The following is a 26,853-nucleotide window of genomic DNA, read 5'->3' on the forward strand; positions in this document are numbered from 1 at the left end:
GCTCTGAGTAACTTTTCTAAAAATGTAATTATCCATCCCGAGGTATTTTTACAGTATAACTCAACAAGCTCACCCCAAAACTAGATTTGCAAATGGGCACTGGGATGAACCAGTGAATGGTGACCCCCTGCTCCCAGCTCAAATACCCCCCAGTCTGATGCTTTCCTGGGAAAAAGGAGACACATGAGGGGCAGCCTGCCTAGTCTTTGCCTAATCCTGCTGTGGGGCCAGAGGAGCAACTGTGGCCCTTTTTGATGACCATTACAAAGTCAGGATGTAGAGGCTAGGAGCCACGCTGCAGCCAAGGTCCTTCTCCAAGTCTGAAATATATCTGTAATCTTCAGGCCCATTCTTTAGAGTTTTTTCCTGTTGGTTTAGGTGCATATATTGGTGTGTTTGAGAAGTGCATTGCAGAAATGAATTCTGAGGTTTGTGAAAGAGGATTGGAGGTTTGGGTGTTGTTAATATTAACACGCCCTGGCATGGGTGGGTATCAAAAAAACCAGAAAGATGAAGCTGCCTATAATAAGATTTGGTGCTCAGCCCAAAATAAATCATAGCAACAGCGCTGTGCTCTTGAGCATGCCTTGCTTTTCTTTTGAGGGTCAGAGTGACCTCCATGAAAGCTGAGTAAATATAAATGTTCCCAGGATGTGGCAGGGAAAGTGAGGCAGGAAGAAGATAGCACTGCACAAGGTTAGTATTTTGCAGTAATGCACTCAGCCCCAGATGTGAAGGGGATTTTTCTTTCAAGAAGTTGTGCTGTGCAAGGAGTAGCAGTGGAATTGAAATTGGGGGTGAGTGTCAGCTAGCTAGAAGTGCTTGCAGGTAAGATGTTTGAGGGGCAGGTTTTAAATGAGTGGATGCAATCCTTTCCCTGCAGTGCTCAGCACACAAAGCAGATGCTTTGCTTAAAACCTTTCCCCTAGCCTCAGGCAATTAAAGGATGCTTGGCTGTACTGAGCTGTGGCAGCTTGTGTGGCACTGTGCAGCAGCCACGATGGAAAGGCTCATCGTGCTCGGATATGACTTGTGTTTCCCCATGCAGTACAGAGGTACAGCAGACCTTGCCCTTTCAGTGAGATGTTTGACTCACAGAAAGTGATGGTGAGATCCCTGGCTTGACCCTGTTAAGGAAATACCAAGTATTTGTCATGCTCAATTGGAAAATCAGCTCTCGTCCAGCTCCCAGCTCATGGCCTCTGGTTGCTTCTTCCTACAGCTGCATTTGAATACTTCTTTGTCAGGACTAATTTCTAAAACAAAGTCTTTCCCAGTGAGAGAGCAAGCCCATGTGTGCTCAGATGCTTTCCTTTGTATAGCTGTGAAAAAACAATTTGATTTGGCGAGGGTAAAACCTTGAAGTTTGAGCTATAATTGGAGTTTGGGATTTTTGAAAAGAAAAAGGGAGATAAGAGACCAGTCAAAGCTGTCAGAGTCTCTTCCTCCTGTAGATATTTTTGTTCATAACTGTTTGTATAATCTCTTTGCCCATAACAAGATGTTAATTAAATCACCACCAACTATTTTGAGTAAATCAGGTCTTTTTTTTTTAACCCTTTCATACCTTTGGCAAAACTAACTGTATTGCCATAGTTGGTGCATTAAAAAAAATACCCATATTTAAGCTATTTGGCTGTGTTTTTCCTCTGTCATTTCAATTGTCTGTTTGTCACTTGACTTCTGAAATCCAGTTAAAAGTACTTAAGGGAGGTGAAAGGGGAATATTTTGGTGAATTTGCAAAAGGCAGAAGGAACTTTTCATCCAGCCCAGCTGGGTGCCAAGTACAGGCACAGCCTGAGGAGGAGGAGGCAGTAATAGGCACTTGTCCCTGGCAGACCTGAATGACGCCAATGTTTCCAGCCCCTTGGTGTCTCCAGAAGTTTGGAGTCCCTTGCCCAGTTTGAGTGGTGCCCTCTGAAGTCATGGGTCTGTTTTCTTCTGCTTTGCAGGATCCCACCCGAGTGGTCAGCCCCGTTATTGACATCATCAACCTGGACACTTTTGCCTACGTGGCAGCTTCCTCAGACCTCAGAGGAGGTGAGTCCAAGCTTTGTGCATGTCCTGTGGGCATCCATTCCATGGTGGGAATGTGCACTGGCCTTTGCACCACACCTCTCTTTCCTGCTGCCCCACAAAAATGCACAGTAGCACTGCTTGGTGCTCCCGCTGGTGGCTCCACACACAGGTGGGTGTGGCATGAGGAATGCTCTTGCACTGAGGAATGCAGTGGATAAGGCGGTCAAGCAGGAAAGAAGGGTCACATCAAAGCCACCCTGGGCAGCACTGGAAGTGACAGGAGGAGATGGGGGATGTCTAGGCAGCAACTGGAGGATGCGAGTGTACTGCTTATTAGTACGCCTGTGCTATTTGTAGCACGCAGTATCCATCAGAGCGTGCTTCTGTGTGCACAGGGGGACTAAGTGAGGTTTCAGCTGCAGCTTTAATTCTGACTTTTCCTGCCTTTGGAGCACTTGACTTTGCAATTGTAATGCAATGTGTTGTTTCTTGTTCATATGTAGTTGTAAAATATGTTAGGCATTGGACTTTTCTCCCAAGAGCTGCGTCTCTGTGGCTTAAGTCATTTGAAAGTGGGGAAAATGCTCCATCAAACACAGCTTCTGCAGCCTGCATTGCCTCCTAATCCATATCAATTTCTAATTTCCCCATGGCACTTCTCTACTCTGGTTTTAGGTTTTGACTGGAGTCTGCATTTCAAATGGGAGCAGCTTTCCCCGGAGCAGAAAGCCAAACGACTTGATCCCACCGAGCCCATTAAGTAAGTCAGGAGGGGGAAGGAGGCACCTGGCTAACGTGGGGCAGGACAGGCCTCTCATGTGACCTCATGTGTGTCCCCGTGGGGCAGGACAGGCCTCTCATGTGACCTCATGTGTGTCCCCATGCACTGTAGCAGTGTGCTATTTCTTCCAGGGCTGCTCTGAACTTCAGGTGCCTCTGGCGAGCTCCTGGCTAGCCTGGGTTTTGCAGTGCAGCTTCGCCTTCCAATACTGAAGCCTGAGATTGCCACAAAGATAGAAGGGGTGTATTTATGGTTACTGGGGTTTTGGGAGTGCTAAGGATTATGGTTAGGGAAAAAGCCCAGTGCTGTAGACTACTGCTTCCCTCAGCTCAGCTACCACTTTAAAAATAAGGCAGTGTCCTCAGCCCTCATGATAAACTTGGTGTCTAGTCCAGCCTTCCCAGATCCGCACTGCTCTTCTGGACCTCACTGAGGACTCCTCAGAAATTGGGGTGTGCAGGAGAGGGAGCAGAGCTGAACAGGAGAGGAGATGCCATCTGTCCTCATGCTGTGGGATGGAGGGGGTCCTTCATTCTGCTGGGAACTGCTGCTGGCAGCAAGCCTGGTGCTGGTGTCTACAGCCCCAGCCAGGTGTGAGGTGTGGGCACCAAGTGTTGGGGGAAGCTCAGGGCCTCAGAAGGCTCCCAGGGGAGAAAAGCACTGCTTCTCCTTAGGATGCTGCTGTTAACAGGAGCTCTCACTGGCTTCCCAAAGGCTGGCCCTTGCATTCGTGATCACTCTGCAATGTAGGGCACAGTGGAGATTAGCCTGGGCACAGCAGTCACCCCAGCTCCTCCCAAGCCTATGCTGAGGCATCCACAGTGTCTCCAACTGAATGGAGATGGCACTTGTGCCAGCGAACAGCAAGTCTCCTCAAGCTATCTTCTGGGTCTGCCCTCCCCTCCTCCATGGGCTTTCTCTGTGCAGTTTTCTTAGCTAATCCAAAGAAAGAAAAATAACCCTAGTTTGAAATAAAGATCACACAGCTAGTGATGGCTTTTAAAAAGCCCTTCTGAATTGGCTCTGCCTTCCTCTCCCCGGTGGAATGGTGCTCTTAATAGGCTGGCTCCAGGCAAAAAGCCCATCTGAGTGAATAACCCCTCAGTGCTAAGTGCATTTTTGATTCTGAAGCCTACAATCAGGGATGTGAACTTTGGGCTTGTAGGAGTTGTGCTGACAGGTGCATTAGCCAGTCATTAAGTGCCAGGCAATTTATGATTGACAGCAAAACACCAAGGCAGCCGAAAGAAAGGCTCAGATGCATTTTGAGGTGTTTTGTCCTTTTCTCAGTGAGAAGGTGATACGTAGGTAATGTCCTGGTGATGGAAGAGGAGGCAAAGGGAAGGGCTGCTTCTGTGCATCCAGGTGCTACAGCAGTGCTTGAGAGGGTGTCCTCTTCTCCTTGTCCCTTCTGCAGGACACCCATCATTGCTGGGGGGCTGTTTGTGATCGACAAGGCCTGGTTCAACCACCTGGGGAAGTATGACAGTGCCATGGACATCTGGGGTGGGGAGAACTTCGGTGAGTTGTTCTTCATCTTCCTGTGCCATGCTGTATTGGCTTCCTTTTCAGAGTCATGCCAGATGGATACAAGGTCATTTTGGACTTTGCTTTGAATGCTGTGGGTGGTTTCCTTCATTTACAGTCATAGGTTGTGGTCTTAGGAGAGTGAGGGATCCAGCAACCATGAATGATGGGAAGTGAGCAGTTGTTGGTACTTGGGACTGCCTGCTTTGATTTTCTGGAGGTAAATACCCTAAACCACAGAGTTTTCAGCTTTGGTGTTACCAACAGATGAGAGAACACTCCATGCACCCTCCTATTCCTTCCTGATCTTATTTTCTCCTTAATAAAGCAAAGAATATGTCTTATTCCATTAATGACAGCATTTCCAAGCTATGAACTGAGGTATCAGTGCCTCCTTGAGTTTGCAGAGTACCTGTAGCTCCATCTGCATACAGCAAACAGGTAGCAAAGTAACACGGCTGCTTATCCATTCCTGTGTCCCTGGGTGGCTGACTGCTGCCAGGCTCTCTGTGATACCATCGCTTCTCCTGCACCAAAAAAAAGGGTTGAGCTGACCTAAATTCAGTCACCTCTGGCCCTTATCATGGGACAAGATGGGCATTAAGAAATCTTCTGCAAGCACACTTGAGAGGGCACATGAAAGAGGTAACAGCCTTGTCCACTTGTCAAGCAGAGCTGGATCGGGCTGGGCTGTTCTCCCTTTGAAGCCATAGAGATGCTGTGGATCAGGACAATTGACTGTACCCACGAGAAAAGGGGGAAGCACTTGATGCCAGGCAGATGGATCAGAACCTGGCTTTAATAGCTTGCACCTCTGGGGAGTGCGGCTAGCCAGGAAGGAAGGCTCTTGTGTCCTAAAACATGATGCTGTCAGTCATCCAAGGGAGCAGATGCTGCCGCCTTGCAGGAATCCATCCGCTGCCTGGCACTGTTGTTTCCTTCACGTGCCTTGTCCCTCTGGATACATTTTATTTATTTATATCATGCAGTAGGAATCTCACTCTTTCATGCTTGCTCTTTGTGGGCGGGTATCTTGCCTCTGGACTGACCTGAAGTATCTGAGTGACGTGGCTGTGAGGAAACCTGGGAGGGGAGTGACAGCCCTGCCGCCTCCCCTGCTGCATCAAAAGCCCAAAGAAAGCACTCAAGAAGGGAACTAGACAGGAGAAAAGGGGGAGAGGAACTGCCATGCTGTGCCTGACCTGCTGCCTGTCTGTGCTCATCATTCGTCTCTGAGCTGCTCCTGGGACATGAACAGTGACAGCACAGCCTGCTCTTGGGGGAAGCTCCATCCTGGCAGCTTGTCCCCTGCCAGGCTTGTCCCATGACACGGCAGGCACTGTGCTCCTTATGCCTGGTTATGGCCCATCCTACAGAGGAGAGGTTTCCCTTAGGGATGCTGTGCCCCAGGAGGCTGGGCCTGACCAAACGTGCACTGGCTGGGAACTGAATGTGCTGCAAGGTGTACCAGGGCCTCATGTGACAAAGGAAAGCAAAATCAGGGTTAACATTGCAGCAAAAATGTGCAGGCCTGCATAGCAGCAGGGCAGAGCCTGTCTTGCCCATCGCCCTGGGAGCAGAAGTGTGCCCAGCTCACAGCTCCATCTCCTGCAGGTGCAGCAGTCAAGGGCAGCGTGTCCCATCTCTCCTTTGCACCCTGCTGGCCCTGGTCAGCTCTGGGCAGGGAACGGACAGCAGGAGCTGACCTGCTCATTTTGGGTGCTTGCAGTGAACCATGCTCTTCCTGGTAGCTTAGTCCTGAGGGGCTGCAGGACTCTGGTCCCCAGGAGTAGGGCTGCTGCCTTTAATGTTACTGACAGGGCAGCTGGAGGGGGCTGGAGGATTCAGGCAGAACAAAAATGAGTGTGTTTGGCTTTGAAGGAGGACACCATAAGTGTTTTGCTTCTTAAATTTACTGAATTCCCTGTAGATGAGTAATGGCAGAATGGACTTGCAGGCCAGCAAGAAGTGCTGGAGGTATTTTGCTGAGTGAAGGCCAAGTCCAGTGCACCCCAACATGTAGTGCTCACACCCCTCCTGGGGGTCACTTGGAGGGGCCACTTGTGCTGGTGACATCTCTTGAGGGTCAAGTGAAGGACACTGTTGATTCCTGCTCCCCTGACTCCTCTGAGCTTACCCTGTACCATGCTTCAGTTGGTGCCTCAGTTTACCTTCCATTAGGGCACTTTGCTCATGGCTGCCTGTCTGGAGACCTTGTTTGTTACTCGCCATGGATGGCTCCATGGATCATCCCTACCTGTGGGAACTCGTGCTTTCATTGTTTCTGCTGTGCCTGGAGCAGGCTCTGCAGGGTGCAACTAGTCTGAAGCAGAGAGCTCAGACTCCTCAGCATCTCTTGTGCACTGTGTCCTCATTCCAGTTCACAATACACAGAGATCACCTCTTCACTGGGCTTTGAAAAGATCAGGCAAGGACTGACTGGTGTGAGTCTTTCCCTTTTAGCACATCAGGGAGCTGCTCTTCTCCCAGGCCGAGCAGAAGGACCAGAGGAGGGGAAGGCACATTGCAGCAGCCATGCTGTGCTCCACAGCTGCTCAGCTGGTTGTCCCCTTGTATCAGGTGCCCTTGTGACTGACACAGCAGTGGCCAGTGCTGTGACACGCAGACAAGTGACAGCAACGGCCCTGTGCGAGGGGCAGCGAGAGCAGCAGCTCAGAGTGGCCACATCCTGCCATAATCTCATTTCCCTGCACCTGTGATTAGGGTTGCTCCCAATATAGCACCAGGACATGGCACAAGGGCACGTTTTATTGGCCTCTTAATACCCAGCACTGGGGAAAGTGGTGAGGCTCCAGCTGCTGTTGGCAGCTCTTGCATGTAAACACGGCAGTGAAGGGAAAGGGAGGGAATTTCTGGAAAGGAATACTGCTCCCTGCTGAGCTTTCCCACTCCTGCCATTGCTTGTCCCTGCTGCCAGGGCCAGCTGTTGGGGATGGGATCAAAGCCTTGAATTTTGGACTCAGGCATCAAGGCAAGAGGGCTTTGCAGCTGTGCCAGCCTCCCATTTCCATCAGCTCAGGAGCAGGCGGGTGTGCTGGGAATGGGATGGGAGCAACATGAACCTGGCTCCCACCTCTGCAGCAACTCAGGGCTGAGCTGTGTGTGCTGAGAGGGCTTTGGAAGTCCGGGCTCCATTTTGCCTTTGCTCCGTGAAGCTGTGAGCTGTTCTTGGAGGGATGGAAGCTTTGTAAGCCAGCAGTGCCTGCCCTTGGAGGAGGAGGAGTCCTGTCCACACTGCCCAATTGGCCTTCCTGCCACAGGTGCTTGTCTTGCCAGCATCCGACCTGGGGACAAGTGCTGGCATATGTGAGGGGACTGCTGGGAGCACAAGCAGGCAAAGACAAGAGGTGTTCTTCTGTCTTAACTCTGTACTTAAATGGGGGTGTGCATGTGAAAAGGAATTATTAGTTTTGAAGTAGATACATGCTTTATATAGCTCTGCACTGTCCATGGATGATAAAACAGGATTTGAAGAACTGCAGAAGCCTTTTCATTTTGATTTCATTTCTTTTCCACGCTGGTTCTGTCTGAGCATGACTGTCTGACAATAGAGCTACAGATTCATAGCTTCATAAGCATCAGGACCAGATGGACCCATTAGATCAGCCATTCTGCTTACCCATCCTACCTCATCCAGCTCCCTGCCAAGAGCTTTATAACTTCTGGTGTCAATTGTGCCACAAGCTCATTTTCCTAGAGAAGGGCCCTGTGGGCCAGCCATAGAGCGGCTTGGAGTGACTGGGAGACATTTCCCATACTGAGAGCTTATCCAGATTTTTGGGATAATCCCTCCCACCGCTGACCTTTCCTTGTGTGAAGGTGTGTGCCTTACTTAACTGCAGCATTGGCACTCAAGGCCCAGAGTACCTGGGCAGGGTAAGCTCCTGTCCATTTTGGGGCAGGTGATGGATGCACAGCTCTCTGTTCACTTTGCAGAATCAATGGTGGATTGATAATGACAGCTGTAGTCATTAATGAAGAGAATTCATAGCCTCTCCTGGTGAACTTGACAGCCCTTTGGAGGGAAGTGACTCTGAAACAGGCAGTGCAGAAGTAATAAGGGAGGCACAGAACTGGCAAGATGATTCTGCGATGTATGAAAAGGGACCTGCGTACCGTCTCACGCTCGCCATTGTGGTAGCACCTGCTGTGCTAGAGGCAGGTTTCAAGTGCACTGACTTCAAACAGCTTGCAAAGAAGCTTTGAAATGCGCTTTTAAGGCTGTTGTGCCTAGGAAAGCCCGTCTGGTAATTGATTTACCCTAGTTTAATGTTGCAGAGGATGAAGTAAGAGCTAACACCAGGATTCAGACTTGTCTAGGACAGAAAGACAAAGTGCTGAAGCTGCTTCTCTTACAGAAATCTCTTTCCGGGTGTGGATGTGTGGAGGGAGCCTGGAAATCATCCCCTGCAGCCGTGTTGGGCATGTCTTCCGGAAGAAACATCCGTACGTCTTTCCAGAGGGAAATGCCAATACATACATTAAGTAAGTGGTTTGTACTTGCTTTGTTTTTTCGTGAAACGGCCTTGTAGGGAGTGGGGGAGCAGAGAAGACAAGCAGGAAAGTTTGTTTGGACAACTTTGAAATATCCTTGGGCAGGAATTTCTTGAGCTGAAGAAAACGTAAGTCAGTACAACTGTCCCATAGGATTTCTCCAGCATCGAGAATGTGACAGAAATAGGACATTTATATGGTAACTCTCATCAGCACAGAAACGGAGGGAGGGCCCCAGCACATCCCTGAGCGCTGGCTACCGGGACATAAAATGGTTTAGACCTTCAGGTCGTCAGAACACATTTATAATGACCTGAAATCAGGCTGCCAGCAACGTCTGTCAGTAGCCAGTGACCTTGGCTGAGGGCTCAGTGTGGCTCAGCTGAACCAGAAAATTTGGTTCCCAGTGCTTCTCTGGGAGTGGAGCCACACAGCTTGCTGGAGTGGGTGGCTCTGTCTCCAGGCTGGTGCTCTTTCCTGAGCAGAGGCAGCAGTGGGCTGCACCTGACTGGCATGGACACCAAAGGAACTGCCAGGGCATGCCAGCTGAAGGGGACCTCTCCTCACACACAGGAACATAGACTGAATCAGGTTCTGAAGGGCTGCCTGAAATGGGTTAAGATCCAGGAACCATCAGGCAAAGAAGGAGGAAATCCAGAAGTGGGAATAGGCATGGGAAAGATGATGAGAGCAGCCAGTGAGGTCAGGAAGGATATCCTCCATTTTTAGAGTTTGAGGCTGAACATTGTTGCTTAAATGAATGACAGAGAAAAGCACTGGAGGCACTTAGAGTAAATGCAGGGTTGTTTCTGAGCTAGCCTGCAGCTGTGAGTGCTTGCACACCAGGCTTGCCTTTTAGTGTGGGCTTCCCACTGTTAGAAAGAGCCTACAGCATTTGTGAAGATCCAGAGTTACTGCTGGCCCAGGCTCTCTGCAGCTTCCTCAGCCTTGAGACAAAGAACAGGGGGAGTGCAAATTACACCTCTCACTAACACCTAATGTGTGATTTCCAGCCACACAGTGTGTGGAGCAGGAAGGGGATGGCAGTGATGGGCACAGGGCATTGCTGGCATCAAGGAGCAGAGCACAAATTTGAGAATCACTAGGAGGGCTCTTGCTTTCAGTAGTGAAGCCAGACTACTTCAGAGGGGTCTGGGATGTGGCATGATCTCCACTGTCAGTCGCTGCGTACCTGAGTGAAAAGGTGGTGCCTGCATTGCATCACCTGCAGGAGGAGCAAGGGGAGCTCGAATGGGTACAGCTCTCCTGATTCCTTGTCAGGAACCGGCCTCTGGGGACTTAGGGGACATCTCTGTCATGCCTGGGTGTGAGCCTTGGCGTTTTTCCCCGTGTTTCTTGTAAACTCAAATGAGATCAGGAAGCCAAACAAAGGAGCCCTGCACTTTGGGGAAGGTTAGGTACAGATGTAGACACTGATTTAGTCATCTCTTGAGCAAGAGCACTTAGACTACTGCCCTAGAGAGAGAGGAGGAAGCCCATTAATCAGCAAGGAACTGAAAAGCAGTCTGGAGAAATGTACCTGTAGGCATCAGGAGCTGGGGTGTTACTAAGCTTAGGGTATCTGCCAGCCTTAATGTCATAGTGTATAGATTGAGAGGAGAAGCAGCTTCTGGATTGAAACAAAGGAAATATTTACAAATCTTTGGCACACTTTCCAGAGCTCCATCCCAGCCACTAAATAAAACCGCAGGCACTCCTGCCTTGGAGATGATGCTTAAGAGAACATGCAGTTCTGAGTCTGGTGGATGCAAAGCATCCAGCTGAGTTTGAAAGGGTGAGTTCTTCACCCGAACTTTATTTGGCCGGATGTGTTTGGTCCCTGGGTACTGGCAACAAAGCACTACCTTCTCTAGTAGTGAGGGATGGGCTGGCTCAGCTTGGGTGAAGACCGAGCCGAGGGGAGGGAGGAGGGCAGGATGGACCAGTTGGTGCGTTTTGGGAAGTGTCACCTCGCAGGCCCCCTGGGTTTCACGCGCGTTCCGTTGCCTCCCTCAGGAACACCAAGCGCACGGCGGAGGTGTGGATGGACGAGTTCAAGCAGTACTACTACGCCGCCCGGCCCGCAGCCCAGGGCAGGCCTTTTGGAAAGTAAGGGTTCTTCCTCTGCTGCCTGTGCCCTGCGTGTGCCCTGCCTGCTGCACTGGGTGCTCACGGTGACATCCCCTGCTGTGGAAACCCTCCTGCATTGTTTCTGTAGTAACAATTAAATGCTAATGGCAGGCACGTGCTACAGCAGTGAGGTGGATAAACAGCCAGTTTAAATGCTGTGCTGGTTTATTGCAGTGAATAAACCAAATCCAGGTGGGGGAAAACCCCCTCTGCCTGTGTCCTGCCCTTGGCACTACATACAACTACTTATCCCAGGGCGGAGTTCGGCAGAGAGAGTCCAGAGGTGTTGGTGGCAGCTGGCAGACAGGAAAATCATCAAATTTTTGACCTGCTGATGCTTTATTGGAAAGCAGCGAGTGCTTTGTGTGCAGCGAGTTTGCCATTCCTTCTGTGAATAGCCAGAAATGCCTCCCTGTCAGGAAAACTGTAAATATCTTTGTTGTATTTCTCATTTTCACATGCTCCTCTTTGCCTCTTTCCTTCAGACTCCAGGGGGTTCCGAATCCAAACCCAAATTCCTTGTGACCACTCTTCAATCTCCAGGATAAATAAGTTGAAGTCCTGGTGACTCCCCTGTTTTTAGTGAATGAATATATCCTCCTCCCATCCATCAGCACAGAATGAACAGCTCTGTCCTGCTTAGTGTAGGAGGGTATGGAGAAGTTGACCTATGTGAAAAGGAGGTACTGGAGGCTTCTGACTACTCCATAAAAGCCAGCTCATAACAGCTTCAAGGGTAGAGGTTGGCCCAGGGAGGAGCTGGAGTTTCTAAAATGTCACTGTACATAATCCCTCAGTAGAAATTTTGTCCTGATTCATGAAAGAGAAAAGTATTTCACTGTGTGATTAGATTCTGCTGGCTTACAAGCATGTTTAGGTGCTCTTGCAAATTCGGCCTCCTATAATCCTGTAAACCAAGAGTAACTTAGAATAGCAAGTAGCATATATTAATTTCCTGGTACGTTAATATATTCAGGTAAGGGTCATTGCATATACTAGCATACATTTTTTGCTAATCATTTTTAAATGACTGCTCTTCCATGAACCTTTTCAGCTCCAGACTCCTTGTTAAAATGACAATATGTCATCATGCTATGTTACCAAGTGAGACCTCCAAAGAGACAGAGATCCAAACAATCGCTCAAGCTCACGCAGAGAGAAACCAGAGCTGCTGATGCTCTTATGTTTGCTGGCTATGCATTTCTGTTGAGTTTCTCTCAGCCTCCCTTTTTGGTGTGTTGGGTCTCACCTTCATCATTTCCATTGTATCTCTGTGATACTTTCTTCCCACAGTGTCCAGAGCAGAGTGGAACTGCGGAAGAAGTTGAAATGCCACAGCTTCAAGTGGTACCTGGAAAACGTTTATCCCGAACTTCGGTATGGATGTGCGATCTCCACCTGCCTCCAGCAGGCCAGTGGGATGCTCCATCCCTCCCTCCTGCCCCACAGAGCTTTCCTCTGCCCCAGAGACATAGGCACCCCCTCCCTCAGGCCTCACAGAAGGGCAGAGTGAATTTTGTGCTGGCTTTAAACACAGCTTGCTCACAGTGTGACATACTGCAGGGCTTTGGAGATCCTTGGGAGTCCATTCCAACTCCGGATATTCTGTGATACCTGCTTCCTCTAAGCTCTTTGCTGCAGGGCTGGTGAGGGACAAAGCACCAGTTACTCCCATTTGCTCTCGGGGATTCATTAGGTATCCTCCTGCCTATGCTGTGGAACAGGCTGTATAGGGAAATAAGAGAGATTTCCTCACAGAAGTATCCCAGGGCAGAAAATCCACCATAGCCTCTGCTGGGGTGTTTTGGTACTTAATGACTCTTGCTTCCTAAACAAGCACCTAATTTCCAGTCCTTTCACACTGTTCTGTGGCACTCAGGGCTTCTCTATTGTGAAACCATTCACTCTAGGATTTTATGATTTGTATTCAGATGGCTCTGCCTTGCTTCTAGCCCAATGCTTTGCTAAACATTGTTGCTTTTGCACAGATATCTTTTAGTTACCAATTTACTCCAGAAACCATTGCATTCATTCCCCTGGTGCCTATCAGGAGCCATCCTCAGAAACGATGGTAAAGTTCTAGAGATGCCTCCATGGACCTGCTGGTGCAATAGCTGAGTGCAGAATCACTGTGTGAAAACGATGATTTATAGCCATTTTCTTGCTTTTTTGCCATGGGTGGCATTGCACAGCAGCATTCACAGGCAGTGCCAGGGCTCTGTGACAGTTTGTTATAAAGTTCCCTTCTCCTGTAAGCTGAAGGCTGACCTTCAGCCTGCTCACAGCCTACTCCTGGCTCCTCTGTTTGCCTTGTGCAGTTATTTATTTTTTCCTCTTATAAAGGTCAGCCATCCATCTCTGAGTGCTGCTTCTGCAGCGTCCCAGTCTGTGTGCTGCTCTCAGTGCTTCAGTATTGTAGTAGATCTTGCCACCCCTCATTTTCTGGAGGTGAAATGATGCAACCTCACCCCACTGAGCCTCCCTGCGTACGGGGCAGTACGGATGTTGTTTTCACACTCTTCCCACAGGATTCCCGAGGAATCGCTCTATCAGACTGGGATAATCAGGCAAAGGCAGAGCTGCCTGGAGTCACACAAGTCTGAAGACCAAGAACTCCCCATCCTGAGCTTAAATCCTTGCAACAGCAGCAAGGGCACTGTACCAAAGGCACAGGTAAGATGTGTATCCCTGTGATGCTGGATGGGAAGAAGCCATGGGGGCAGCTTCAAGATGATTTCTTAAGGTTGCTAAAGCTCCGTTGGAGGATTTACCCATTCTGCCAGTGTCTTCCCTTAGTTAGCATGTAGTTAAACCCTGGCAACTCCACCTGACCTTGGTGGAGGCCCTGGACAGCAGCAGGGACTGGTGCAGGAGCCATGGGACAGCGTGTCCTGCTCCATGCGAGTCTGTGCTGAGCACTTCCCGCTGCCCAGGAACGCCACATGCTGCTCATCTGCACAGATCAAAGGCAAAGAGAATTACAACCTCCTCTCATCTCCTAGCCTTTTTTCCTTCAAAATACACTGAGTTGCAGTGGCATTTGTAACTTCATAGTCTGCATTCTCTCAGTATTGGATTGCATTAAACTAGCAAGAATTCAATGAGGATGATCTCGGGTTTTTCAGTCTCATTGAGACGAGAAAGCGCTGTATGAGTTGATGTTCTCAAAAGCACAGCCTAGGAGATGTTAGAGCCAAGAGCAAAAACATGTGCCTTGCAGCAGAGTTTCTGGACCAAGACAGCTTCAGAAAAACCCACCTTTGCTTCAGGCTCCCTTTGTGATTTTGGGCATGTCAGTAAGTTCTGTGTTTCCATCTATAAAACAGGGAGGATAATAATCCCTTGCTTCTCCATGGTTGCCATGAATTAATTCAGTGGGAAATGGTGTGGTGTGCTTGCTTCCACTTGTACATCCTTAACCCTCATGGTACATATTCAAACCAGGTAGCTGTGCATATGAAAGGCCCAGCCTGGGGAGACTGCTTAAAATGTCCCTGATTTATGTGTGCAAACAAAGCATGTCATTATGTGCATCTCTTTCCAAATGCAGTTGCATGTCTGTCTCTAGGCAGGAAATTAATATCTGTTTCACAGCATGGCAAAATCAACAATGACTACTTGAATATTAGTCAGTTCAGAAAATGTAGTTAATGTAATTGCAAGTGCCACATGGTAACACTTGGTAGGGTTTCACTGGTTTTCAGCTTCCAGAATTGTTTTTCTTTCTTCTGCTATGTGGACTTTTCACACAAACAGCAAGCTGATGAGAGCAGGTCATAATGTTTTCAGGGCTAGCTCTGCAGAAGAAAGAAAAAGTGTTCTAGTGACAATAGCAACTTCCAACGAATTGGCTGTTTTTAAAAAAAGACCTGGGAAAATCAGAATGAAAAATGCTGCTGCAAGTTAGTGTTTCAAAATGAAATGGTATTGGTCTTTCTGAAATACCAGTTTGATGTGGTATTTTAAAATGAGAAATGTCATGCCAACAAATTGGATTGTTTCATTCCCACCAAACACATTTTGTTTTGACATTTCTGTGCAGTAAATTTTTGGAATTTTTCACGCCACAAACTTTTCATCTTCCCGTTCTGATTCTGCAGCAGTTTGCGATAGGTCAACACTTCCCACTGGATGGCAACTCCATTTCTTGTGCACGTCCAGCACTAACTCTGCAAGGGAACAGAAAAATGCACTACAAACAGATTGCAGAATGGCTGCACTCAGTACACAGCAAGAATAGAGAAAAGCCTTCCCTTTTTATCTTTCTCTGTTTTTAGGCTAGTTCTCTGTTACTTGTACTCATGAAGAATAGTTCAGATTAAAGCAGGGTATTTAAACTTCAATTGTGAATAGAAACTTATATTTTAATGACTCAGTTGCTACAAGACCACCTGAACTTGTGGATGACATGGGTGTTAGAACCACCAGGCTGTGTAGAATTGATTATGCAGCAGTCTTGAATGCTACTTGGTTTTGCATTTGATATACCAGAATAGAGAAATAATCTTCACTTTTAACATACTGCAGTCACGTCTTGTTTACCCTAAGCTTCATTATTTGAAAAATAGGCTTAGCTAAATCAAAGCTCTGCTTTCCTGGTGTTCAATAAGTACCGTGGAAATATCCTGGCTGTCCAAATTCCTTATTATCACTATTATAGTAGCAGTAGTTTGGTTGCTTTGATTGCCTTTCTGTAGCTGTCTCCCTGCTGGGCTGCTGCAGCCCTTTACCAACATTACATCCATGAAATCTTGGGACTGGCTGTGGGAAGATCTGAGCTACTGTGGTTTAAGGAGAGAGGCACAGGAGCTGTCAGATGGCAATCAATTGCTCTTTATTTTAGGTTTTTGTACCTGTAGTGTAGGGGAAGGGTGTTGTGAGACCTCTGGCTACATCCATAGTTTGGGTAAATTGAGACAGGTGCTCTGTGGTGAAATCAGATTTACACCCTTAGGAGATCTCAAAAAACCTCCCTGGTGGTGTCTGGTGTTGGTCCTGAAGTACTGAAAGGGGCACTGAGGCACAAGAAGACCCCTCATCTTTGTGTAGGAGAGCTCTGTCTTTGCATCCCAGGGGTCCACTTGGCCCTTTCCTCTCCAGGTCTGGCAGTGGGCAGGGTGGGCTCTGTCCCCTGAGATGTCTCTCAGAGGGATCTTGAGGTGGTTGAGGACCCCGGGGTGGCTCACAGGGGGCTGCTGAGTTAGTGACTGGCAGAGACGTTTCTGCAGTGCCCATCCCCAGGGCAGAGCAGGCTCTGCCTGTGCTCCTGCCCACTGGAACCTCGGCGCTCTATGCCTTGTTGAGTCTCATTTGCTAAATGAACAGATTGATTTAGTTTTTCATGAGAGAAATGCATCTGAGGGAAAATAATTGATCATAATTTTGTCCTCATCTATCTAATGAAGATGTGAGTAGTTGAGGTTTTTTTTGAAACCAAGTGTCAGTTGATATTAGTTCATAGAGTTCGGAAAAGGCATCTGACTCTGGGATTTATTTAAGTCATTAGCAGCTTCAGGAAACCTGACATACTTCAGATAAAAAATTTGAAGATGCTTTTACCTGGATATAACACACATGTAAGCAGTTGCTGCAAGAGGAATGTAAAGCTCAGGCATCTTTCAGACAGGCAAGGAAAAAGGGGAAAGGCTGCAGCATCCGTTTCCTGGGCCTGCACCCCAAAATATCTGGGGTTTGCAGCTCAGTGGCTGCCACTGCATTTGAATGGCATGTCCTTGACTGTTCTTGTGAAGGAAATACAGTGTGATAATCTGCCTGGTATGGCTTTGATGCTCATCCCAGTTGGCTTGAGGTCTTCTGTGTGCTGACTAGATGTGCACTTTTTTTGGAGAGCATTTAGTATCTATCCAAACCCAAGTCCCTCCTGAGACATCTCAGCCATAAACATTCTCTTCTGACCTTCTTCCCCTCAAAAGCCTTCGCTCTTCTCCTCCGTGGGCATGACCTGCCTCGGCTGTAGGCTGGCTGCAGCTGTGGGAGCCAGGCTGAGCGAGCAGAGCAGAGGGGCAGCAGTATTATTTCTGCACCCAGGTGGTCCTGGGCACCTCATGTACTCTGCTTTCCCTCTCCTGAGATGTGTGGAAGTGCCAGTTGTATCCCAGGGTCTTTGGTGAGGGCAGCACTTCGGTGTCCTCAGGTGCCTTGGGAAGTCCTTCCCTGTGATTTTAAGAAGATAATTGGATAATTAGATCGTTGCACCTTCTTCAGAAACACTTTTCTCCAGCTTCTACCTCAGCTTTAGGGTACGGCTGACCTCTCGCTCGGCAGCAGAGGCCTCGCTGTCACGGAACGCTGGGCTCCCGTGGGACTGCTCCTTCCCGGGCTGAGGGGCTCCTTCCTCCATCTGCCAGCCAGGCTGTGCCAAGCCAAAGGTCACTTTTGAAAATAATTTCCTCAATTCACAATAATGCTGAGCAACAGTGACAGGTGCCGGCTCAGATGATGCTGAAGCCTTGAGAAGCAGTCACCAGCCTCAGACGAGGGGGTTAGTGTTACCTGAGGCTTTGGGGGAAGGGGGTTGCTGGTTGTGCTGTGCAGCTGGTAGCTCTCTTCTCCAAGTCCACCCTCTTCCTCCTGGCTCCACCACCACTCCTTCTTTGTCTTTGAAAAGGCAGGAAATCTTGATCTTTACCTCATGTATCTGTTTTTCTTTGGTTCTGGGGTCAGCTCTAAAGCCTGATGGTGTCTCCTCAGGCCAGTCTGCAGCCCTGAAGCCATGCTAGCTCCTTGCGGGGCTCCTTAGGAGTACCATGGGCTGCCTCATCCACCACAACCTCCATGATGCGAAGCTCTGCTGCTGTTAGTGCTGTGCTGGCCATGTCAGTGCCAGGGACTAGGAGATAAAGTAGTTCTCATGGGGAAAAAAAAAAGAAAAGAAGAAACTCATACCCCAACTCATACAAATAAGGGAAGAGAAGGGGTAAGATAAAAATTTGCCTGGCCATGGGTGTGTATTTTAACTCAAATCCCTTCATGGATTCTGTGGTGTTCAACTGACTTCCCTCTCCTCCCCCCCAGATTTCTTCATTTTCTGAATAATTTTATTTGGCTTTCATCTAGGGCTGAAAGGGAAGAAGACATGATTAGAGCTGGATAAAATACTTTCAACAGGACTGGCTTCCATAAAAAGCCATTCTGCCGAGATAGATGAGCTGTGTGAAAATCTGTCAGCTGAGATAAAGACAGTGGAAGGACAGCCTGGGGGCAGGAGGGTGGGATCCGGTGTCAGCTGTGGAACTGACACACACATCTAGCTCTGGAGCCCTCACTTCTTGTGGTGAAAAACAGCTTAGGGAAAATGGTTACTGCCATCCTTCCTATCCCATGGTCCACTGCTGGGTGAGAGGATGGTCCTGCCTGGAGAGGAGGTGAATATTGTGGAGGCTTGAACGTAGCCTGGTCTGGAAAAAAACCATGGAGAACCTGTGGGAGGAGCAGTCTTCCATGAGATAACCTCAGTGAAGGAAGAAGGTTAAGATGTCAAAACAAACAAACAAAAAAAGTCCCATGGCCCAAGTTAGTTGGAGAATTCAACATACACACAAGTTACAGGATTAACTGGCTGCTGCTGAGGAGCCTTGTGGGCACAGCTTCAGCCCTGTCCTGAACTAAAATGACAAACAATTGGTTAAAAATGTAAAGCAGGTTTTCAAAGCATCTTATAGCAGCGTGGGTGCCAAGAACAGATGTTGCAGCTTGCCCCATAGGGTTTGGTTCTTCACAGATGCTGGACTAATTTGGCACCTGATTTCCCAGGCTGGTAGTTTACACAGCAGCTGACAGGATGCATGGTTGGGATGTCTGGAACGTGTTCACTGTAGGATCAGGTAAACCCTGCTCCATATGACAAAGAAGAGTAGTTGCCAGAAGGCCCTTTGGGTGTGGATTTGGCTTTGAAAATGAATGCTTGTTATGTGCCCAGATCCTGGGCAGCTCTTGCTGAGAGGCCTGTGGGTAGGCTGTTCAGAAAGCCAGGTTTGATTTCCATGAGCTGGTGGGGAATAGTGGGCTAAGAAGCATAGAGTATGAGGATCACAGTGTGAAGTCCTTGTGGAGCTGGGTCTGCCATGGAAGAGCGTGTTTTCCCTTCCAGGTGGCTAAGAACCTGAATGAAAGTGGGATTTATATTCCCAGGAGTTAAATGCCTGTAGCTGTCTGTTTTGAAGTTGAGGAGAGGAGTTAGAGCTGCTGACGGTGACAAATACCAAAGGACTGGAAGCATTTCCCTGCTCTAATAACTCATGCTAATGCAACCCAAAACCTCCACCATTCAAAGTCAGGGGAGCTGCAGGCATCCCAGCTCTGAGAGTGGGGCAGCCATTCTTCACATTTCCCTCCAGCACTCAGAAAGGGTTGAAGTCTCCCAGGAGCCCCATTTTTCCAGCCCCAGCCTCGCAGCCGTATGTTTGAGCACTGCCTTTCCCTCTGCTGCCAACACCGCTGCTCACTTCACTTCTCACCGAGCTCTGACTCCTCAATGTCTGAGCTCTCAGCTGTTCTGCTTTCTCTTTGCACCTTTTCTTTCACAGCAGGTTCAGAGTTTTCATGGCCTCTATCCTGTCAACGCATCTGCCGTGGCTCCTGGGTGCTCTTGTGGGAAGCCTCTTGCTCCCTGGCCTTGCTGTCTGCAGCAGGGTTATTGCCCTCTGATAGTGAAACCAGCCTGCTGTTGGTCCTCCAGCCCTGCTCACCTGCCCTGCCACGGCTCAGAAACCTGCTTTCCATCTGCTCCCACTGCTGCTGCTCAGAGCCATTCACACAGCAGGAGTTGATCCTGCTTTGTACCCTGGCTGGGAGCCCTCAGAAAACCCTTCCAGTCCCGCTCTTTCTAATTTTAAAGTTGATGCTCACACAAAGTTACAAGCAAAACACTTGTTCCAGAAGTCCCTCTCCAGGGTTATGTGAAAGCATGGTTTGTGGTTTCCTATCAGCCAAACCAGCTCTTGTCTGCTTGTGCACACACACGGGTAACAGGGAGGCAGACATCCCTTGGCTGGGATCCTCTCAGGAGGTGCTCTTGGGTAATAAGAGCACAGGTAAGGATAGAAACTGCTCAGCTGGAGTAAACTTCTGTGAAACACTCCTGGGCTAAGCAGTGTGTTTGTACTTCCACTGTGCTTTGTCCAGCACATTTGAAATCCTCCTCAAACTATCAGCTACTCCTCTTTCTCTCCCAAAAACATTCAGTGGTGAAAAAGATGGTAATTCCAGAGATTGCCTGTTGTTTGGTAAGCATCATACAGGACAAGAGTCTCTGCTTGATGCCTTGAGGTGGCCTCCTAAAAACAGAGGCTAGACAAAAATAAGAGGATAGAAGTAGGTATTTATTTGAAAGGCCTTCAGAGGAAGGTACACCCTGGGCAGCCAAAAGGCTCCACCCAAGATGGACCCTGGGTCATGGGTTCTTCACACTTTTTCTAAGTTTGGTTCATTTGCATATCAGGATTAATTCTCCAATTATAACTTCAGTTAATGAAGTCATTACCCCAAGTTTGCCCCCCCCCCCCGCCCCTCCCCTTCTCTAGGCTTTAGTTTACACATTTTGGGGCCTGGTGTCCTTGAAGAGCAAACCTAGAGAGGCTGTTCTGTCTAACTAGCATGAGAGAGCAGTAGTTAACAGGGCACACGAAACTTCAGAGTTACACACTAAGCAGTACAGGACTTGAAAAATATAAAAGTTAAAACCTAAGGCATCAGCTCCTCCAAAGTTTATTTCTGGAGCTGAGAAGCTGATAAAGAGCTGGTGAACATGAAAAGCAGCAAAAGAAAAAACCTCCAAGGTGGACCAGTGGAACAGGAATAACAATGGTCATAGCAAACCAGAACAGCAAACCTTTGAAATTTGGTCCCACTGCCTTGATAGAAAGCAGAGCTTTACCCCTTATTTTTGTGGTACTTGGGAACAGGATCCCAGGAGTTGCAGGCATTTGCTAGGTATCACCTCTCTTCTCCCACTGCCAGCTGGAAAGCATCTCTGCTGCTCTTCCCTGAAAAAAGAGGATTGCACATTGTCTGGTTAGTAGTATTCCTGCCTCTCTTCTGCTTTTTTCCCATCCTTTTGTTCTCCAACCACAGCCCAGTTCTGGCTGTGAAATCTTTTGTCTCGTGAAACATGTTCTTCCAGCATCTTTTGTAGACATTTTCTTTGGTACCTGCAATCCCCCAATGACAGCTTCAATTTTGGGGAGGCTTCAAACATCCTAATGACCTCTCCTGGTGCCTCTTGAAGTCAGTGAGGTTTGTGCTTGATTTTGTAAGGGGCAGGATCCAAGCCAAAGTGTTTGTTTTCCAGGTAAAAAAATAGTAAGAATCAACACTGATCTTTCACCACCTTTCTTTTTCTTCCTCTGTGCAGGAATGGACTTACACATACAACCACCACGTCCGCCAGCAGCAGCTCTGTTTGTCTGTGTACACCCTCTTCCCTGGTTCCCAGGTGCTGCTGTCACCTTGTAAAGAAGGTGACAACAAGCAGGTGAGCCCCTTCACTGATCCCTCATTTTCTTGGAAGTTCCCTTTCTTTCATCACAGTGTTAGTGCACATTAAATGGCCTGTGCTCTGACTTCATTTGGGAAGCACAGTCATTTTGGGAGTACGGATTCTGGCCTGTTGAGCCCTTTGCCTCTTAAATGAGTGTGTTGATAAGGATGTCTATTAGTGAGGGTGGTGATCTGGATACTTCAATGCAGAAGTCAAACCCAAACTGGCAATTTAGTTCACATGGGCTGCCAGTAAGGCAGCAGATGCTAACATTTCCCTGCAGTTAATCACTGAGCTGGCATTTGAACCAGTGACCTGGGGAAAAAGCTGTTAGTAATATATTATTTTCCTGAAGCCAGGCAGAGGCTGAGTTGAATGAATGTGCTTCTGTTGGGAAAAATGCTCAGCATGTGCTCTGCTTGGTGTGGGTTTGGGGACCTTGTACTTGCCAGCATCAGGCCACAAGGGCTTGGTGACAGCTGTCCTCTTGATGCTGGAACAGCACAGTAAAAGCATTGTGGGGAGGAAGCTTGTTCACCTCTTTCTCCTGCTGTGTGTGTCTCTCCTCAGCGCTGGGGCAAAGTTGGGTCACACATTGAGCACATAGCTTCACGCTTCTGCTTGGACACCGAGACCATCGGGGACACGAACGAGAGCATTAAAGAGCTCGTCATCAACCCCTGTGAGAGCACAGCCATGAGCCAGCGCTGGGACATGGTGATGTCTTGACCTGCTGGAGGATGTGCACGGCGGGGACGGGCACCGGGACGTGGCCACACGCGGCTGAGGTGCACCGGATGGGGCTCAAATCCAAACCACTGGGCGTCCTTGTGTGCTGTGGGACAGGAGGAGAATCGTTCAAATAAAAATGGGACACAGCACTCCAGGTGGAACAGCAGATGTTAACTGCCAGACATGCAGCTGGTATTGGCCTGGTGATGGTCAAGGAGAAGGGGATGGCAGAGAACCAAGCTTGAAATGTTTTAGAGGGATACTGGGGCTCCTGTAATGGGCTGTACAGAACTTCAGCATTGATTGATCTCCCTGAAAACGCAGGTAGAAGGGCCTTTAATACCTAAAGAAGACTTGGGCTGAGCAAAACAAGCATCCCAGTGGCTCTTGGGGGTTGAGGCGGGTGCACAAGGTGGGATGTGCCAAGGGCTGCTAAGAAGCATCGCCAGGGATCAAGTGGAAGACCCTGAATTACCTTGGCACTTGCTGTGGATGTTTCTGTCTTCTGCCAGCAGCATGGGTGGAGCCATGTTGCACATTGGAATTGGTACCTGATCCACATCCATGTTGTGTGTACAGAGGCAGAGCAGCATTTACAGCTGTGGCCAGGATCAGAACAGTGAGTGATGGGGCAATCCTGCTCTGTGCTAGCTGCACACAGTCCTTGTTGAATTTCCAAAGCCCAAGCAAACAGAGGATTCACTGTGTGAGATTAAAGGATATAAACTTCTGTCAAGCTGGGAGGAAAGGCAGGAACATGATTATTTCTCCTCTCTGAAGGCCATAGGTCACTGAAAGCTCCCCTAAAATTTCACTGTCTCTCACTGCTCTGCTTCAGATCTGGACTAAATCAAATTTTCACTTTTCTTCCATAAAAGTAATATTTTTGGTAATTGAAGGTAATTGTGTCATATTTCTGTCTCCCAATTTCCAAACTACAGATGAAGGGACTCCCATAAAATGCTGCTACTGAAGGTTTAATTTACAATTAAAATTAGAGACTGCTCTGAGAAGGGGAAAGGGATATTACCTGGGTTTGCTTCCCAGTTACCTTGTGGGCCACGATGTGAAGTACTGAAGAATAGGTTTGGGATTCCCCATTCACACCTGTGAGCAGGGAAGCCTGGGGCACAATGTACCTCTCTCTCAAAGTCACTTAACATAGGCAGACCAGGCAGAAATGATTTATTCAGCTTTTGGAGATCAGTCGTTTCCCAGAGGTCGTGTCAGGTGCTGTCACTGGGTGGGAGTGAGGTGACTGCCCAAGGAGACTAGGACAGACGCCCTCAGGAGGGATGTTAGGAACAGAAGACTGGAAGGTCCTTTTCCAGCCTTTCAGGGCAGCTGTCCCTTCAGCCACAGGTAACAGGCATCACCAAGAGCTGTGCACACAGCTCTCCTGTGGTAACAACTCTCAAAGAGAACTTCCACAGGACTATCAATGTGACTTGAAAAAAAAACCCAACATAGTTTCTGTCTCTGAAAATGCTAGGATTTAGCGAGAATCCTATCCATTGTTTCCTGTGCCACAGACTGCAGGTAAAATACCATAAGCTTTAAGCCTTCAAGTGCTCTCAGCATCCCTTCTTGAATAAATTGCTGGCTTTCAGGATTTTACTGCCTCAGTTTCTCCTCCCTCAGTGCTGGGAGAAAGCCATATGTTTAAATCTCTCCAGCTTTAGAAGCAGAACCAGTGTAGCTCTTTATGTACAAAGGGTCGCAGTGCAAAATGCTTTTCATGTGCTGCAGTGATTACCAACCTCATCAAGCTCCCTTGGTGCCAGCCTCAAGGGCTTCTGTTATGAAAGGGCTGGAGCAAGCTGTCATTTCGTGGCGGGAGGTGGCATTGTTTCCATGCCACCACTCCGAGCAGGAAACAAAGGGGAGCACTTAAAATGGAATGGACCCATTTCACAAAGGAGGGCAGTGACCTTGGGCTTCTTTTTAATTGAACAGGGAAATATCACATCTACTTTTCACAGTGGTGATGACAGGCAAGGGGTAGTTATTCCCTGTGTAGTGTTTACAAGGGAAAGCAGCTCCTAAGAGCTTGGAGCTTAACACGTTCACACCTGTACTGTGCCCACAGCCTGGGACTGCCCAGCAGCTGGCAATTCGATTGTGAAAATTCAAATTGCTGGACAACTCGGCGTGGGTTTTGAAGTTCAGCACCTGGCAGGTACACTCTGAGCAGGACCTCAGACCTATCTAGCTTTACTGTTTTCCACCAAAGCTGAAAACAAATCTCTGTTCTGCTGACAGCCAAAGCTCTCTAAACTGTTCTTTGCCTTAGCAGAAACAGCTACCTCACTACATATGTGTGTGTGCTTGGGCACATGGACCCATGGGACCTGCAGGGATGTGTTCTAGGAAGGAGTTGTTTGACCAGCTTTTCAGCTCTCTTGCCTTTTGGGAAACACAAATGCTACAGCAAACCCCTCCTGTTCCAAAACATGGGCTAAGTGATCACTGTGAACATGTCTGGGGACAATGGAAGGCAGGCAGTGGAGAGAGGGACATCAGGCATGGTGTCCCCTACCAGAGAGCAGCAACTAAGTTCAGCTAAGTCTCTTGCAGGCCCAGCAGCCACCAAGTACCTCACAGACCTGGGGAACAGCAGCACTTACCAAACTGGTGATGGTGTCTCACACAGCCATCAGCTGTAACCCTTAGGCTACAGCTTATTTCATGGTCCAGGAAATGAGATTATCCCTGTGGATCAGCAGTGTTTTCAGAGAAGCCTGAGAGTATCAGCCTGTGACTCCTGGGGAGCTTTATATAAAGCTGGTGATGGTCTGGCAGTCTCCAGAGTTAGCCCCAATATGGCATTTAGCAAATCTGCTTAACACCCCTGCAGAGAGACCTCACATCGTGTCAGGGAAAAGGTTAACTGCTGCTGAAATCCAACTCGTACCTTCAGGTTTGTTTCATTTATTAAAATACACTGAAAACAGATGAACCCTTTTTGCTTTGTGTTTTTTCAATGCCTGGACAAATTATTATCATGCTGTGAACAGGGACAGGAGTGACTGATTGGGATCTAGATGGGCTCCCATGCCAATGCTTCCTAAGCCCCAATGCCATTTGGTAGTAATGCTATTTGGTAACATTTTACACTGACTTGAAAGAACAGCAGATAAAGTAGAAAATATGATTCTAATCCTGACTGTTGAGCTTTGTGACAGCCTTTATGAACTCTGGGTAAGTCACTTCTTGTGTCTTGGGAAAATTACATTCAGAGCAGGAAACTCAAGGCTAGAACTACGACTGGCTTTTAAAGAGCCAACTAAGGCTAGCAAAAAAAAAAAAAAATTCCCAGAACCCCAAAAAACACCATAAAAAATCAAAAAACCATTTCCCCTCATGGAGGAGATCCATATTCCAATGAGAACAAATCTGTCTGGTTTTAGCTGGGCTGGAGAAGTCTTGCACTCCTTACGTTGCTGCTTACGTGATTTCTAGGTGTCTCGTGCCCATCTTCTCCCTGTACCAGTGCAGTGCCATAAGGTAACAACACAAATCATCAGTGCACAGAACCTCAGGTTACAACATGGCAAGGTAGTGATTTGGTGGTACAGAGGTGGAAACTGAATTCAGAGATCTTTGATTATCCAGCGATGCAACAGCAAAATGGGGCTGGTGGATAAAGACTGGAGAACTTGTGGTGGTTCAAGACAAGCACAGCCTTGAGTGCTAATCCCTTCTGCTTCTAGGAGTGGCTTGGGATAGCTTGGGTCGTTTTCCTTCACTTACTAGACTGTCTTTATCTTGATTCACAGGTTTTTCTCACTTTGCCCTTTTGGATTCTTTCTCCCGTCCTGTTGGGCAGGGAGGGAGGGAGGGAGTAGGGACTGAGCTGGCAGACAGGGTCGACCCCACTGCCCTAAGCAAACCAGGATCTGTGGTATAACAGGCTGGTGTTCCTTGTGGCTCAGGCTCTGATCGCAGCTCTTCAGTAGGATCTGCACTGCTCACATTTCAGATCTTAAAAGCTTCAGTGAAAAGCTGGGGGCTAACATTGTTTGTAGAACAGGTAAAGGAAGCAAGGTCAAGCAGGTTTCACACAAGCAGAAGAAGAAACTTCTGCTGCTCAATAATGTTCTGGCTAAATTAATTTTGAATGATCAGTCCAGCACCAGTTTTAATGTGCAGCTACTTTAGATGGCTGGAGAGTTAAAGGAAGCCTTGTATGGGTGTCCAGCTTATGTTGAGACTTACGTGCTGAAATCCAGTGGCATTTTTCCAGATGTATGGATGTTTTCTCAGTGTCCACTGTTCTGTTTCTCACTGGAAGTGCCTTCAGAACCCTGTAAGAATAAAAACCTCTTGCAAGCTACTACCTCTCCAACTGAGTCTAATTAAGTTTTGAATAGAGCTGCATTTTAGCACAGAGCTGACAAAAAGCAGCACATAAATTTACAGGTAAGGACGCTCCTTTTGTGGTGCTGGGGGCTATTTTGTTTTCTCTGATACTCTGGGCACTAAAGAAATCTGAACTGGTTCTATGTGATGTACAAATGAAATCATGACTGGGTTTCAAGGCTGGGTTTTGCATAAGCACTCATGTAGTAATTGTCTATCAACTGTCCATCACAATGAGTGATGTCTCTCATTTTCCTATGACTAATGGGAAAGAAGTGTCCAGACCAG

General features: G+C 48.1%; 1 protein-coding gene across 3 annotated transcripts in view; it reads left to right on the plus strand.

Moving 5' to 3' along the window:
• Nucleotides 1-26,539, plus strand: part of GALNT14 (polypeptide N-acetylgalactosaminyltransferase 14) — a 96,942-nt gene extending 70,403 nt beyond the window's left edge. For all 3 annotated transcript variants that reach the window (XM_042051566.1, XM_042051565.1, XM_042051564.1), the window contains 9 exons: nucleotides 1,954-2,041; nucleotides 2,696-2,780; nucleotides 4,219-4,322; nucleotides 8,708-8,834; nucleotides 10,860-10,952; nucleotides 12,267-12,350; nucleotides 13,502-13,646; nucleotides 21,346-21,465; nucleotides 22,042-26,539. In XM_042051566.1, coding sequence (XP_041907500.1) covers nucleotides 1,954-2,041; nucleotides 2,696-2,780; nucleotides 4,219-4,322; nucleotides 8,708-8,834; nucleotides 10,860-10,952; nucleotides 12,267-12,350; nucleotides 13,502-13,646; nucleotides 21,346-21,465; nucleotides 22,042-22,200 — 1,005 coding nt within the window. In that variant the 3' untranslated portion in view covers nucleotides 22,201-26,539. The remainder of the gene's footprint in view (nucleotides 1-1,953; nucleotides 2,042-2,695; nucleotides 2,781-4,218; nucleotides 4,323-8,707; nucleotides 8,835-10,859; nucleotides 10,953-12,266; nucleotides 12,351-13,501; nucleotides 13,647-21,345; nucleotides 21,466-22,041) is intronic.
• Nucleotides 26,540-26,853: the final 314 nt, after the last annotated feature.

This window comes from Corvus kubaryi, unplaced genomic scaffold (genome assembly GCF_017639235.1).
Source record: "Corvus kubaryi isolate FWS band 111438036 unplaced genomic scaffold, C.kubaryi_AGA036_p1.0 76, whole genome shotgun sequence".
In the NCBI taxonomy this organism is placed as follows: domain Eukaryota; kingdom Metazoa; phylum Chordata; class Aves; order Passeriformes; family Corvidae; genus Corvus; species Corvus kubaryi.